Genomic DNA, 16,921 nt, shown 5'->3' with positions numbered 1-16,921 from the left:
TATTTGGTTTTCCTGGCAGGAATTGAGCTTGTAAATGTACTTGATAGGTCAGGGTTGTGTTCCACAATGCCATGGCTAGTCTGCAGAGGGGGTAAGAATGTGTACCCCCCTGCTTGTTTATGTACCACATAGCAGTGGTGTTGTCAGTCTTTATCAGTAATTGTCCTGGAAGAATATGGTCCTTGAAGGCTGTCAGAGCATTCTGTACAGCTAACATTTCTTTTTGACTGATATGCAGGTGCATTCCCCGCATGCATAGTCTGATGCATATGTTGTTATGGTTTGGGCGGCAGGGGGTAGTGTGAATGGTAATCCCTGGTTTTGGTGGCAGGCCTCTGCCCACCAAAGGAACTCTAGGCATAGGCAAGGTATGATAGGAATCATTGCTTCTAGATCCTGTGAATGTTGACACCATAGGCTTTTGAGATACCACTGCAGTTTCTTCATATGTAGCCTTGCATATGGAATTAGAAGAATGCAGGAGGCCATGAACCCCAAGGCTTGCAGTATTTGCCTTGCAGATAACTGGGTTTTTGTGGCTACTTGTTTGAAGTAGGTTGTCAAATGAATCTGTTTCTCTGGTGTGAGGAAAGCCATCTGGAAAGTTGTATTTAAGCTTGCTCCCAGGAATATAATTTGTTGACAGGGTACCAGGTGTGATGGTGTACCCCAGACAAGTCAGTACCCTTTGAACAAAGGCCAGATGATTCAAAAGTATGTCCTGGCTTTCTGCCTGAATTAGACAACCATCCAGATATGGGTATATTTGAATATTTCTTTGCCTGCAGAATGCAATGACTGGAGCTAGGCACTTTGAGAATACCCTGGACACAGTAGATAAGCCAAAGGGCAGTGCAGAGAACTGATAGTGCATGTAGCCTACTTTGAAGCGCAAGTATTTTCTGCAAGACTCCCTGATAGGGATGTGCAGGTATGCGTCTTAAGTCTAGTGTTGCCAACCATGCATCTTTGACTAGCATAGGAAGCAGCTTGTGAAGAGTCAGCATCTTGAATTTTGGAATCACCAGAAAGGCATTTAGAGTAGAAAGGTCCACGATAGGACGCCGTTTATTGTCTTTTCTGGGTACCAGGAAAAGTCTCTAATAGAACCCTTGTCTCTTTTCCTCTTCTGGTACCAACTGAATAGCCCCCATGCTTAAGAGGGAGTAGAGTCCTCTGCATCAGAATTCTCATAGGTAGATAAGGGTAAATCCTGGTCATCAGAGGCAACCAGAAATTTCAGAATCCTGGTCAGAAGTATCATAAGCAAATTCAGTCCTAGGTCTCTTAGTGGGGGAAGGTTGGCTTCCCCTGATTAAAGTAATAAGGTCTTCAGCCATTTTTGTTTTTTTAGGCATAGAAGCCTGACCATGCGGTCTGGGCATCAGTTTTCTAGGTATGGTGTGAGATTTAGGCCTTGAAGAAGATGGTGTCGATTTAATATGCAAGTCAGTAGGCCTGAATACACCCTCAGAAGCCGGTGCCTGCACAGTGGCTCCGGACCAATCCAAGGCAGAGACATCCGCAGGTTCCACGGTTGAAGCATCTCGTGGCATACTGGACTCCAAATGGGTCTCAGTAGAGGCCTGCAAATCTGAAGTAGCAGATATCAGGGGCTGCGAAAGTGCCTCATTGAGTACCGGCAAACTGGCGACTGGCTTAGGAGAAGCGTCGTTGGCAACTCTGGACCTAGGCGGCCTGTCTCTGTCTTTACCTTTGCGTTTTTTCAGAATGTCGGTAGTCGGATGGCTTACCAAAGACATCTGGATAATTGAAACGAGCACCAAAATATTTAGAGGCGAAAATATACAGATGACTAATAGCTCATTGCTTAGATAAGGCACAAAACCGACAGCGAGGTACATCGTGGTCAGGGCCTAGGCAAGGAATACAGTACGAATGGAAATCTTTATGAGGTATTTGCTTTCCACAAGAAATACAATTATTGACTTTTACAGACATCAGTTAAGAGCAAGAAAACGTTTTCCCAATGGGGTACTTAGCTTTAGTTGAAGACTTCGGTTCTGAAACTCGAAAACGAAAATTTCATGAGTCAGCCGACCGGAACTTGCAAACTGCTTCTGCTTCAGGCACCGCACAGCAAGAAAGACTGATGTCGTCGGCTGCATGCTTTATACCCCTGACTACCTGACGTCACAGAAGATGAGACAGCACCCGACGCAGGACCCAAGACTTTGATAATCAGGTCGACTGAGGGCTACTGCAAGCAGATAACCCAAATGTGATGACTGCAACAGTGAAACACGAAGAACATCTGAATGAACCCCTCAATTTCACTAACTTTCCTATCCCACACAATAAAAATATAATCCAGAAATTGGAGATACAAACTCCAAGGTGTTTTCTCAAAATGTGGGAATAGGATGCGTCTCTCCCATTGTAACAATACAATGTTTGCAAAGATAGGGGTGCAAGAAGCCCCCATTGTTACCCCTTTCCTTTGTCTATAGTACTGGCCTTCCAAATAAACAAAGTTATACTTTAAGACCAATTCCATACACAGAGAACAAGGGCATTGACAGTATTATTGTCTAAATCAGTATATACACACACACACAAAATCATGAAACCATTCTAATCCCACATCATGTGGGATTGTATTATACAATTCAACCATGTCTGCAGTCACAAAAATACTTTGTTCATTAAATTCGACATTTTTCATTTTCATCAAAAAATCCCAGGAATCTTTATAGATGTGATCAAATGACCCCGAGCAGTTCTTTAAGATGGTATCCACATATTTACTCAGGGGGTGGGTTTTTGACTTCCTTGTACTGACTATAGGCCTCACTGGTGGATCGGTGGTACTTTTGTGCATCTTGGGAATACCAAAGGTGCATGGTACCACTGGGTACTTGACCTGGAAATAATCAAATACTAGGTGAAATTTCCTCCTCATCCAACATGTCTTGTAGGTAAAAGTCAATGCTTTTATATGCCAAATTAATAATATTCATTGATGTCTCCTCATACATACCAATACTGTTAACATGGCAAGGCATTTTTGACATAGATTCCACCTTGCTCATGACAACCACCCCACCCCTCTTATCGGGTTTCATAACGCTGAGCTGCTTATTCCTAGAAAATTGCCTCAATAAACACAACTCCGAAGCATTCAAATGCCCATTGTCATTACAACAGGAGCCCTTCCCCACAAGGCCCGTAAATTCAAATTCCACCAATTTTTCAAAAACAATCAAGGAAAGGGGCAAAGGTGGATTAAAAATGCTACTTCTCTTAACATCCCCTGTGCCCTCCCCCCTGCTTGAAACAAGATCTTGAAATTAACCTTTCTAAAGAAAAGTTTTAAATCAACTAAAAGGTCATTAATCCTAAAATTAGCTGAGGAGACAAAAAGGTCCCCCTACTCAGTAGTTCAGCATGTTCAACATTGCAATAATCACTGTAGTTATATAACACAAAATCACCTGTTCTGTTACTGACCGTCCTTAGAGCACTCTTCAGTTCTCTCCAAGTCCAAGCCCCCTTCCACCGTCACAAGTTCATCTTCCGAACTCCAGCACAATGAATTGTTGGCCAAATTATCAAACAATTCTGAAAATGATGTCCCAGTAGATGGCGGAGTGCCGTGAATCTCCAATTCACCCATACCGGCTCTCTCCAGGTCCGTGCAAACATACATAGCATCCTCAACCCCCTCCGATACTAATTCCGGTTGTATGGCCGCTTCCTATACGTGGGATTCCCTTGCTGGTAACCCAAAGCTTGTCGATACACTCCCTGGTTGTAGGTTCCTTTGATTCTGGATCAGTTCAGACATCCGTGACTCGCCAAAATGGTTTCCCCCTAAAGGGGCCTCGGTTTCTTCAAGTGCCTGGTTATCAAATCTCCTGGTATCCTCCCCCTGGAATACGTCATCGTTGGCTCCATTCCAGTTAGCCACTGGTGGTTTTGGGTACGCCTTCCCTTCCTCATAAGAAATGCGGTCAAGCTCGAATATCTTTGCTTTGTTGTTTTTTATTGTAATTCACTATCCACTTTATTGAACACAGCCACATAGTCGTTTTTAAAATGGTGGAACAATAAATCATTATGGATAGCTTGATCAAGCTTTTCCAATTCAAGTATCAGGCCCTCAATTTCCTGCTGATTATGTTTAACCAGACACTCAAGCAGTTCACAACCACATCTGTTGAATAGCTGAAGAAGTTCCTCATAAAATGGAGTACCAAATTTTACCCCATTAGGGAACTTCCCTTTTGGAATTCTTCTGACTTTTATACATTAAAGTCAGCATTTTCAAGTTGCAACTTCTTGCATTTGAAAATGCTCTTCTCAAAGAAAACAGGGCATTTTAAAAGTTAAAGGCTCAGCATTATCCCCTAGTCCGTCAAATGACACAGTCCGGTTTAACCACTGCTTAAAGTCACCCACTGCCACTATAACATTACCAGAACTGTTGTTATGGGAACCACCAGTAGTACTGACCCTTTGGCCGGCAGTCAATAAGCAGGCAAGAGTTTGCAAAAACTCGTTCTCCAAAGGGGTCGTACAGAAACACTGCTGCTGGATGCTATTGACCTTTGCAGTAAGCTCGAACAAGTTGAGTTAATAAACCAATGTAAAATGGTTATGGAAGGAGACCGTGTGAAGGTGAATCATTCTATCATTTTTTTCGAAGGTTCACAGTAACAAACTTGGTGGGGGTCATTTATGTAGTCAGGTGCTCAAAGTGTGAATGTTTTTATGTGGGAAAAACCAAGAGAAAATTCAAGGAGCATATGTATAAAGATGGGCTGGATATTAGGAAGGGGTAATTAAAAAAACGCATTGGCCAAACACATTAAGATCATAGTTTTGGCTTCTTTGTTTTGGAACGTGTGCAAAGGGACTATAGGGGAGGACCCTGGGAAGATCTATTGGAAACTAAGGAGCTCAGATGGCAAACTAAGGCTTGATGCTACCACTTTACCTGGCCTTAATGAAGTGTATCTATAGCCAGTGTTTTAAAACTGAAATCATATCTGGTATAATCACTAGGCTATCGTCATTGTTTTTATAATTCTATATATTAAATTTATTTTCATATAAAACATATACATAATCATGTTTTTAGGTAAAATATTCAGTGTGTTATTAGTGTAGTTGAGGTTAATTTTTACATAATTTAAACAGTTAATGTATGTGTCAATTTCATTGGATAGGGTATTAAGGGTGGGGTATTTAAGAGTGCTGGATGTTATTTTTCTGTGATTCTGATGAAGTACCTGTACGAAAGTGCTTAATCTCTGACATTGTGGACATTAAATATTTTTGGGATATTATCTCCAGTGTGGCTGGACCTGAATCCTGTTCCTATGTGGAATTATTTATTCTATGCCATCCACAGACTAGGAAAACTAACACTCGAACCAATGATAAAAATTACAGAAAAACAGAAAAGGAATATCATTTATGCAGTGACTAATAATGGCTTGTTATTCTGACGAAGTTCAAGTTTTTGTAGGAATGGCGTTAATTGATAATGTTTTTTCTGTTTTTTACCCTACTGGTGGTGCTGCGGTAGCGCTGTCGCCTCACAGTAAGACGCTGTCCGGTTCGATACTCAGCTAGAGCGTCTTCTGCGTGGAGACATGCGTGAATGGGTGTACCTTCGTTGAAGATTGTGCGTCAGAGCTGGTAACTTGGCATGTAAAAATCAACTACCAATCATTAGCGGACCGGAGTTCTGCTGTGGCGACCCCTAACCGAGAAAAGCCGAAAGACGCAAACAAAAGTCTACAAATGGTGTGACCTATGGTCAAGTTTTACTTAGGTTTTAAAATGCAGTGGATGCTGTCCATACTTCCTTCTGCTCATCTGCATTCACTTGTCCCTGGATAAAGGTAAATCAAGAAAGTCCAAACTGGCCAATTTTGTGGTTGCTGATATGCAACTCCCACATCACTGCAATACACAGGGAATCACCGCTAGTCACTGCTGGTATTTCTGTATGTGCACCAATATGGGTATAAAATCTGCTTGCTTTTATGTTTTCTCTGCAAGCGTGCAACCATGGAAATATGATATACAACAGTTAAGTTCACCCCAATAACGCTTTTTAATATTTGTTCATCTCTCTACAGCTTCAACTAGTGTGTTTCACTCAACTGGTGCTGCAGACATTTTTAACTTTACGCCCTCTTAGTAGACAAGTTTGCACCCATTTCTATTTCAGACACATCGTTACTCACTTTCACATATTAGCTAACCATTTCACCTCTACGACAGCAAAAGAAGGTTATCTGCCCTCCCACTGTATTTAAATACTTGATTAAATCTGTATTTAAATACTGCATTAGATATCTTCTATCACTCGCTCATCCATACTACTTACTGCTCCTTGAACCTTAAACCATCAGGATATCCATTCTTTGGTATACATGCCTAACAAAGAAATACTTTCAAATTAACACAACTTCTTTTGGACTTCAATCCTTTCCTTCCTACTGCATGCCTTCCCTTTCCTCCTTCAGACATTATATCATCGTTTTTCTGCTCTGCCATTTCACCCTACAGGCAACACTGGTGAAATATTACTACCACATAATTGATTACTTGCTCACTATATGCTTTCTCAAGCATACCACACCTCCATAACATTTTTTGTGCTGTTTCATTTCTTCCTCCCCTATCCTTTGTCACCTCTCAACCTCCTGGCACAAGAAATCTGGACAAAGCCAAAAATACTGGTGGGTACAAAGGCTCTGAAATGGGGCCGAATTTTAAATACTGCTCTTAAAAAATTAAACAGTTACGAGAATAAAAGGCTTTGTGTTATCAAACATTTTCTGAAAGATAGGAAGTCTGAAACTCGTTATTTAATAAATTCAATTTGCCAGAAAACCACAAATTTTATGGGGAGCAGACCAAAACTATGAGATAAAATTCTGGATGTTATGTGAAAATCTGGAGAGTTGAGAGGTATGTATTTAGAAATAAGCCTGGACTTTGTTCTGTCCCTAGACAAAGAAAAAATCAAGGGCTAGTCATCAACAACAAAAAAGTCATATTTACATTTCAATTAAGTCCTTGGTTATAAAAAAATGAAAATGCATCCTAGAATTTCACTGAGCAATGCCTGACAACTAAATAGAGCATGCACCGTTACCTCCAGACATGGTAGGCCAAAAGAGGCATATTAAGACCCAATGTCAGCCATTCTGCTGCACAGAGGAACATGACACAGAAGAAAGCATGGATAAGATACTCTGGAAGCACCAGCTAGTAACAAAACAGAAGGGGGGAAAAAAGGATTAGCACTGCATACACTTTAATTCTTTTATGCAATAATTTTTACAATTCTACTGTCTGTTTTTGCCTTTTGGCACAGGATGCAAATCAAAAGGGTCTTTGGACCAGCTCATCCTTCTGGTTAAACAAAAACGCAATGCTAATTCAAAGTAATTTATATATTGATGTAACAAGTAATAAAGACTTACAAAGATGAATAGCGTTTTGAAGACACATTTGCCATGATTAAGCTAAACTGTGCACAGTACCAAATGCAGCTGTGCTAAGACCCTGGATCACTGTTGCAGTATTGCTGACTTACGGGGTGTATCCTGCAAGAATACCATACATCTGGCCTGTCTACAAAACCTTAGGCCCCTTTATCTTATGCCACACATTTGGCCTATGCATGAGACCAAGTCCTGTTACTTAAGACACATACAGGGACATGAAAGTCTTCAGAGCTTTCTTACCACAGGAAAAGGACTGAGGCCAATGCTCTCAGAGGATCAACTCGGACTTAAATTAGGGGGGAAAAAAAAGAGAAGGGAAAAGTTTCAAGGGTCCACCTCAGCAGGGATAAAGGAAACATAACACTGGGGTTTAGGAGGGTGAATGCATATATTGCAAAAGTGATCCATTCAAACATTTGGTGTTATGGTAAGCTCATACACAGCTGTATTATGTTCATTTAATAACTGTTGCAGTATTGCTGACTTCTGGGATGACTCCCAAAGCTTTAGGAAGAAAGGGTGGAGGTTGAAGGAACATAGCTGAAATCCAATAAACTTTTAAAAATAGCTCTGGTAAAACCTGGTGTGTCGCTGAAAAAGCATCAATTTTACAATTTGTGAAAGCAAGAACAGAAAATTGGTAAACTGCTTCTAGTACATATTTACAGTCCAAGTCCTTGAAAAAGCTCCAAGAAGCCACACAGCTCTGGTAGAATGTGCTTTAACCAGACATTGTCAGAGCTTTATTGTGGAAAGTGTAGCAGAAAGAAATTGATGGAAAAGCCATACAGAGATGGTATGTTTAAAGACTGGAAGACCCAACTTTTTCCTCAAAAAGAAAAAAAAATGTTGGTCAGTTTCCCTGATTTTTTTTTTCAAGACAGAATCTGAGCTCCCTATAGACATCCAACAAATGAAAAATCATTTCACTTTATTTTCAGGATTGAGGAAAATGGACAGTACGACTCAATGACAGTTCAGTAAACACTTATGACATAAGACAAGAAAGAAAAAAAGAAGAGTACAGCACCAATCTAGCAAGAGCATTTATAGGCTCAGCCTGGGTTACATAAAAAAGTAACAAAAATTACAGGGCATGTTCAACAATATACGAGGGCATACAATGCCATTACAGATTACTTAAAAAGAAGTTATGTCTTACCATAACGTTCCATCTGTATTGTTGATCCTCATTCAGTCATTATACCAGGGTTATCGGTTCCGACCTCAGAACCGAACCGGCCATCTTCCAAGCTCATGACGGCCACAAACTCTCGAGCTAAACTCCTACCCACAATTCCCCTCTCCCTGTTACCTCAGACTGAGTTTGCAAGTCAAAGAAAGTACAGGTTACCTCTGGTCAAAAGACCCAACGGAACCAGATGATGAGATCCACTATAAGCCTCAGGAGGGGGAAGGAGGGAGGGTCGTAATGACTGAACGAGGATCAGCAATACAGATGGAACGTTATGGTAAGACTTAACTGTCCTGTTCACATCTAGCCAGTGTGTCTTTTACCTTGAGTCCAAATAACGAAGAGGCTTCAATGGGAGCGTTGGGAGTGTTCAGAAAGGAAGCCTTTAAGGGCTCTGTGAAATCACACAAGTGCATCCAGGCATGCAGTTTCATGACTATGCCTGCATCCGCTGCTCTAGCTGCTCCTTCTGATGCATGAGAAATCAAATGCATGGAGTTAGAGATTGATTCAGGGGTGGCTAACTGTGAGGCCACTTTGTCCCGGACCTCATCAACCACAGCTACGGCCAAAGTTTCAGACAGCTCAGAAATGAAGTCTCTTTGAAGCCTGGTAAAATGTGCCATATAATTCAGGGACCTGACTGCAAAATTCACTGATGCAAAAGTACGCTTCCCTAATCTGTCCAGTGCCCGGGACTCTTTGTTGGGCGGGTGGACAGTCTGGCTTTCTTCCGCCAGATCCTTTTTTGTTGCGGCCGACACCACCAAGGCATCTACAGGAAGACCTTTGGACCAGTGAGGATCACTATCTGGCGGGGACAAGATTTTATCTGTTCTGTGGGGAATGGCTCCAATGGTGAGAGGAGCCTTCCATGCACGCTGAACGACGAGCCGGACAAGGGCGTCGGCAGGTGGAGTAACCCAGGAGGTAGGGGGCCGGGCACGAAAGGCCTGCAGGAACACAAACTCTTCAGAGGTCGGGTTAGAGGGCCGCCATTCACCTCTCTGCTTAAGTATTTTGAGGATATCTCCAAAGGATACCTCTCAGAGGGTGACAGAGGGGATCCTTCCCCATCATCCAAGCCTAAACAATAACAATCGGCAAAACAAGAAAAAACAGAAACCCAACAGGTTACTTAGCTTTATCAATGCAACATCTGTGAAGGAGCGATCGTATGATGCATAGGTAGTCTGCGGCTGAGGATTGTGCATACGGACGTCACATTTAAGGCCCCTGGTTTATGGCCTTGCACCTGATGTCCCACACATGCCGCAACAGCCAAGCTGAAGCTTTTGTATAGGAGCCGACGTACGAGTCGTCTGAGGGCAGAAAATCCCACAACTAGAATACTGCAATACAGGAATAGAAGGACATGCTCTATTTAGGCAGTTCTGTACAGATGGACAATCTAAAATAAGACCTTTCAGTTCAATGTCCACGAGTGTCTGCCTTGGAGCTGCTCAGTCTGCCGCAGAATTTTTTTTTAACAGACTGTAAACCACCTGGAAAAAGAGTGCAATGAACTGCAAAGTCCCAGGATATCACAGCAAGCTGCAAAAGGGTAAGAACTTTATTCCCAGTGTTTGATATACCACATGACTGAGGTGTTGTCCATTAGAATTTTAAAGGGTCCTGGAATCCAAAGGCTATCGAGTCTCTGTAAGGTGAAGATCAATTTTTTATCTCTTTCATGTGTGTGTGTTTGGACCAAAGTCCCTGAACTATGACACCTTCTGAACAGATCCAAATAGACCAGCAAGGCAGCACAGAGTTCAATATATTTATTTAATATTGAAGAGTATAACAAACTAGTTTCGGCTAACAGCCTTCTTCAGTGTAAAACAATGTCATCAAGTTCATTTGCATCAACCTTTAAATACATATCAGGAGCCAATCAAATAGATGAGCTCATGAATACTAATAAGTTTTGAAAATTGCTTGCAAGACAGGTTTAAGGGCACTTGAAATAAATCATATAGTTGTACAATAATAGTGAGTGTATGCACTCAACTATGGTCCATCCATCACAGGAAAATTAACCATCAGTTAAAATAAAGCCAAACACATTCTAAATGTTCAAACATGTCAATAATACAATATTAGTACATATTATTTAATTTAATAATCCCATGTGGGTGTACCACTGTGACAAGCCATACAACGATTTTTAGTTAGAGGAGCAAAGAGTCAAAAAATCCATGCTATCTATTGGACTTGCCATATCATAATAGAACATGTATTGAACACATTAGATAGAATATACATGTGTATAAAACTATGTATATTTATGTATACATAAAGAAGTTAATAGTAGGCAAAATCAGTCATGAACATATCATACTCAGTAAATCAAAAATGGTGTTACATCATCCTTGACCTAAGTGCTTTCACCCGTTTAACAGAAACGTAACAAATAATCCATATCCATCCTAGACACAATAATAGACCACCCAATGAATACTAAATGCCAAAAATATATACCTGATGTGTTCCAACAATATGTTTATAATTAAATCCCAATAATATTCCCATATTGTTTAGAGCACCAATACTAATATCAACAGCCTAAACATAAAGGCATACACCTTTCTTTCAAAGGTAATAATGGCTGTTATGTCTCTGATACCTAAATAAAAGTGGCACCACTTGCAAGCCAAAAGAAAAAAGATGTAACAAGAAAACTATACTATTTGGTTAAGTTTCAACTTACATGATGCTAACAAGCATAATTGCTCAGTCACCTTTACTAGTAAGTTGTGTACCTTTCCGGGTGCCTCACAATAAGGGAAAAAATATATAAAGGAAAAAGATTTTTGGCTGAACATGGACATCCCATATCAGACATAATGTCAGATAGGAGTCAGTATGGCTTATTATGTGAACCTTGTTCAATATAAACTAAGATATCTAAACAATCATACTTGGAGGCACATGAATGAAAAACAAGTAAAATTCCCCACTTAGTGTCCTATTATTGAATGGACTAATGCTGATTCAATATATTCATTACAAATGATCATTTAATCCCGGGTGAAATAAGGCCCCCAATGTGATAATCCAATGTTTCTCTTCCGATCCAACAGCCCATGCCACCCTTGTTTATTAGTCCTGTCCCCAGAAATACGGTCAATGACCAAAAGGTGAATCTCGCTTGAGGATGTTTAAGTGTGTGTTGGTATAGTGCACTCGACTCCTTGTGGTTTTTGATGTCACTGCGGTGTTCGCTCATTCTTGATCTTAAGGCTCTAGAAGTTTGTCCAACATAGAATCCCCACAGTAACAAGATGCCAGATACACCACCCAGTCGCTGCTACAGTTTCCAAAGATCTTAATATCAAAAACTTTACTGGTATTGCGACTGGTAAATGCCTTGGATTTTAACATATATTGACAAGACCCACAGTGGCCACAGGGGAATGACCCAATAAGTTCATCACCATAAAGTGTCAGTTGTTTGTGAATAGTTCCCCCACTGGCCATATGTTTAAAATGTGAAAAATAGGAACCTAGGGTCTTACCACGTTTATATGAGAAAAGGCAACGGGTCCCAAAACACTACGCAGTTTGTCATTGGCCAACAAAATGTTCCAATGTTTATTAATGATGTTTCTAATCATATTGATATTTCTGCTGTATGTAGTGACAAACCTGACACATTTATGGGAAGCTTGGTTTTGTTTTATTTTTATCCTGATATTGCAATAGATCGTCCCTCACAAGACGATTGGCTCTATTCTGAGCAGAAACAACATCAAATTCATCATATCCCCTATTAATAAACCTCTGACTGAGATCCCTACTAGCCAATTGGTATTCCTCCATGTTGGAACTGAGACGTTTGATACGTATAAATTGGGATATTGGAATACTCCTGATTGTGTGACGGGATGTAAACTTGACGATGTAATAAGGTGTTATACTGCGGATACTTATGGAAAACCTCAGACAGAGTATTGTCTGTTCCTATATACTGTGACATCCAAAAGTTTATAGAATTTTTATCGGATGTCACAGAAAATTCAATTCCCAGACATTATCATTTAGATATTCAACAAATTCTTGCAAGTATCCAGCATCAGCCCGCCACACCAACCAGCAGTCGTCCAGATAACGTCTCCACATATCCATTTCCACCTGAAAAATGTTATGTGATAAGTCATAGATCAAGAATTCCTCAACATAGGCCATGAAAGGTCAGCATATATGGGGGCAAAAGATGCCCCCATAGCTGTTCCTTGAAGCTGCCAATAACATTGGCCCTGGAAGTACAGGACATTCTTATTCAACACATGCTCGGACATACAAATCAAAAGGGTGTTAAATCCCGATGAATAAAGATTTACCCTTTCCAACCAATATTGTAAAGATTGGAGACCGCCCAATGGGGTATACTTGTATATAGTGATTTTACATCCAAGGTACATAAGTACCACTCAGGTTCCAAATTGGATTTCCTAATTAACTGTAGAAACTGTGTGGTATCCTGCAATCTAGATCTAATGTGTCCCAACAAGGGTTTAAGATATTTAGTAAGAAAGGCTGAAAGGGGTTCAGTCAGAGAGCCTATTCCAGATACTATGGGTCTACCCGTGGATTTTCCAAGGACTTGTGAATTTTGGGTAAAAGATATAGTATCTGTTTAGATGGTTCAGACACTTTGAGTGAGTCCAAGCACTTCTTGTTAATAATGCCTTCCTCAAAGGCCAACTGCAAAAGGCATCTATCTCATCCTTAAATACTGGTGTGGGATCTATAGACATGTGCATATAGCACTTGACATCTGACAATTGAGTTAGCCCTTCATGAATATAGTCCGGTGTTCCAAACCACAACTGCACCTCCCTTATCATGGACAATAACTATTTCCTATTTTCACACAAGGTATTCAATCTCTTCAGAGGGTTAGAGGGCACCATTCACCTCTCTGCTTAATGTGTCCCATATTTTGAAATGGATATCCTCAAAAGGATACCTGTTTGCTCAGAGGGTGACAGAAATTTAGGATCCTTCAAAATCATGCAAGCCTAAACAATAACTTGACTGAAGAAAGAAGAAAAACAGTTCAAACCTTTATTCAACAGGTGCAACCTGCTTAGCCGTTTAGTCTTAGATAAATTCAACATCTGTGATTCCAGGAATTTCCTATTTCAGGATGCATAGGCCTAGTCTGCGGCTGAGGATCTTTCTGTGCATCTGGATGTCACATTTAAGGTTTTGTTAGTTCCCCTGGTTTATGGCCTTGCACCTGATGTCCCACACATGCCGTAAGGAAGATTCAGCCAAGCTGAAGCTTTTGTATAGGAGCCGGCGTCTGAGTCGTCTGAGGGCAGAAAATCCCACAACTAGAATACTGCAATACAGGAATAGAAGGACATGCTCTATTTAGGCAGTTCTGTACAGATGGACAATCTAAAATAAGACCTTTCAGTTCAATGTCCACAGTGTCTGCCTTGGAGCATTGCTCAGTCGAGATATATGTTACTGCTATATCTTGCCCAGAATTTTTTTTAACAGACTGTAAACCACCTGGAAAAAGAGTGCAATGAACTGCAAAGTCCCAGGATATCACAGCAAGCTGCAAAAGGGTAAGAACTTTATTCCCAGTGTTTGATATACCACATGACATTGAATGGTGTTGTATATTCAATGTTAAAATCAGGGTCCTGGAATCCAAAGGCTATCGAGTCTACTGTAAGGTGAAAATCAATTTTATCTCTTTCATGTGTGTGTGTTTGGACCAAACACAAATGTTATAGTTCACAATTATCAAAAACTAGACTAAAGTGATATATCACAACCATTCCTGTCCTGCTGATAGACAAATCCTGACCTTCTGAACAGATGCCTCATGCAAAATTTGAGACATATGTTGACATGTGCTGCTGGGGGGGAGGGGGGGCGGCAACGGAACAAGAAATGGAGCCCTATAATATGACTGATCCACCAAAAGTTCTTTCTTGAACGAAGAGAGAGGAATTGGAAATAACAGGGGGACTGCAATGATGGGTCTATACTGATTACTACTTTATCTTCCACATGTGAACTCTGACAAGTGGAACCATTTGAATTGTTAAGAACATAAACCCAGGGTTTGTAAACCTCTGGCTGAGGTCATATGAAGGTTTGTCAGATGTAAGAAACAGGATGGCAAAAATTGGATAGTTCCTAGAAGAAGGAACACCATCACACTGGGGGTATTCAGTAGATACCCATAAGACACTACACTGGTTAGTGGGTTCCGGTATGAATTTCTTGGTGCTCAAAGTGAAACCCAGTTGGAAGTGGCTGATTCTAAAGTGCAAGTTCTGAAGAATTTTTTGAACAAAACCGACATGAATCAAAGAATCATCCAAGTTTGGTTAGACATGGACACCTTGCAGCATGTTAGAACAGATGCCAAGCATTTTGCATATAAAACCTTTGTGCCACAGACAAACCAAGGGGCCAAGCAGTAAACTAAAAGTGATATCCCAACACACAAAATCGTCAGTATTTGCATTTTACATGAATAGGAACACACAGATAGGCATGTCGGGTTGAAGGTCATAAAGAAAGAAAAAGTACAGTTTTGTACCTACCATAAATGTAGATGTCCGATAGGTATGCATCTGCAGTCATCACATATGGGTTGTCCTGCCTCAGACAGCCCTTCGGTCGGCCGGATTCCAAAGTCTGGGTCCGGCGTCGGCTGATGTCGCCCTTTCCCCGACGTCAGAGCGCCTGGGTTATAAAAACGTCAGCCGATGCCATATTCCTCAGTTTTTCTTGCCCCAGATGCCAGGTGCCCTCTAAGGAAGGCTACATTTGGAGGGATGCAATAAATTCCAAACATGCACAGAAATATATATATGCATCTATATCTATATATATATATATATATATATATATATATATATATATATATATATATATAAAACAAATACACCATAATAGATAACCCCAGCAAGCTATGAGAGGGATAAGTACCCAATAAATACCACAGAGGGGAAGGAGGGAGGGTAAATCTGCCTGCAGATGCATACCTATCGGACATCTACATTTATGGTAGGTACAAAACTGTACTATGTCCTTCAAGGATGCATCTGCAGTCATCACATATGGGTAGAATACCATAGCCAATCTGGGGGTGGAGGATCTATGTAAAGGACGGTGTAGCTAAAATACCCTGGAGGACTGCTGCAGCAAAGCCTGCTCTGGATCTGGAATATAAAGGTAAATTGTAATGCTTGGAAAATGTATGCACGGAGCTCCATGTAGCAGCTTCTAAAATGTCCTTGGTAGCCACCCCTCTTAAGAAAGTTGTGGAGGTGGCTGTGGCTCTGGTCGAATGAGGTCTAATGTTAGCTGGCACAGTTTTTCCATGAAAGGAGTAACAAAAACAAATGCAGTTTCCTATCCATTTAGAAATTGTCTGTTTTGAAATTGCTTTTCCTTGTGCACTAGCAGCATATGCTACAAACAGCTGGTCAGTTTTTCTGTTACTTTTAGTTCTGTCCAAGTAGTAGCGCAACTGTCTGTGTATGTCCAGGGTGTGCAGAAGATTTTCCCCTTTGTTTTGTGGATTTGGAAAGAAGGTAGGCAGGTGAATAGCTTGGTTTAATGAGACCCTGGATACCACCTTTGGCATAAATGAAGGATTGGTTCTCAAAGAGACTCTGTCTTGATGAAAGATAAGAAATGGCTGCACTACCATGAGGGCCTATAACTCAGATACTCTTCTTGCTGAGGTTATGGCCAGAAGGAAAGCAGTCTTCCAAGACAGGAACTGTAGTTCTGCAGATGCTGCTGGTTCAAAGGGAGGCAGTGTTAGTTTTTCCAACACGAAGTTAAGGTCCCAAGTAGGCACTGGTGGATTCCTTGGGGGATTAATGTTTTTAATTCCTCTTAGAAACTGTCTTAGGAGAGGATGAGAGAAGACAGGTGGATCAGTATTGTACTCTGCTGAAATTGCTGAAGCATGAATTTTAATGGAAGAATAAGACAGGCCATTGTGGAGCATTTCTGCCAAATATTCCAGGATATGTGCCATGTTCATAACTGTTGCATATAGGCCCTTTGAGGTGCTCCAGGTATGAAATCTTTTCCATTTTGCCGAGTATGCCTTTCTTGTGGAAGGCCTGCGAGCTTCCATGATGATATCCTTCACTCTCTCGGATAGCTTATCCTGGTGATGAGTCAAGGTATTTTCCAGGCAGCTAGCTGTAATGTTTTCAGGTTGGAATGCAGAGTT

General features: G+C 40.9%; 1 protein-coding gene across 1 annotated transcript in view; it reads right to left on the bottom strand.

Moving 5' to 3' along the window:
• The window catches only part of LOC122797029 (protein cornichon homolog 1-like), a 564,384-nt gene that overhangs the window by 360,370 nt on the left and 187,093 nt on the right, over window positions 1-16,921 (bottom strand). Inside the window, exon 5 of the mRNA XM_044065802.1 lies at window positions 7,139-7,251. Coding sequence (XP_043921737.1) covers window positions 7,139-7,251 — 113 coding nt within the window. The remainder of the gene's footprint in view (window positions 1-7,138; window positions 7,252-16,921) is intronic.

Source organism: Protopterus annectens, chromosome 3.part0 (assembly GCF_019279795.1).
Source record: "Protopterus annectens isolate FY-2018-M chromosome 3.part0, PAN1.0, whole genome shotgun sequence".
NCBI lineage: Eukaryota > Metazoa > Chordata > Ceratodontiformes > Protopteridae > Protopterus > Protopterus annectens.
Note: the sequence above shows the minus strand (reverse complement) of the source record. Positions and strands in the feature narration are given on the sequence as shown.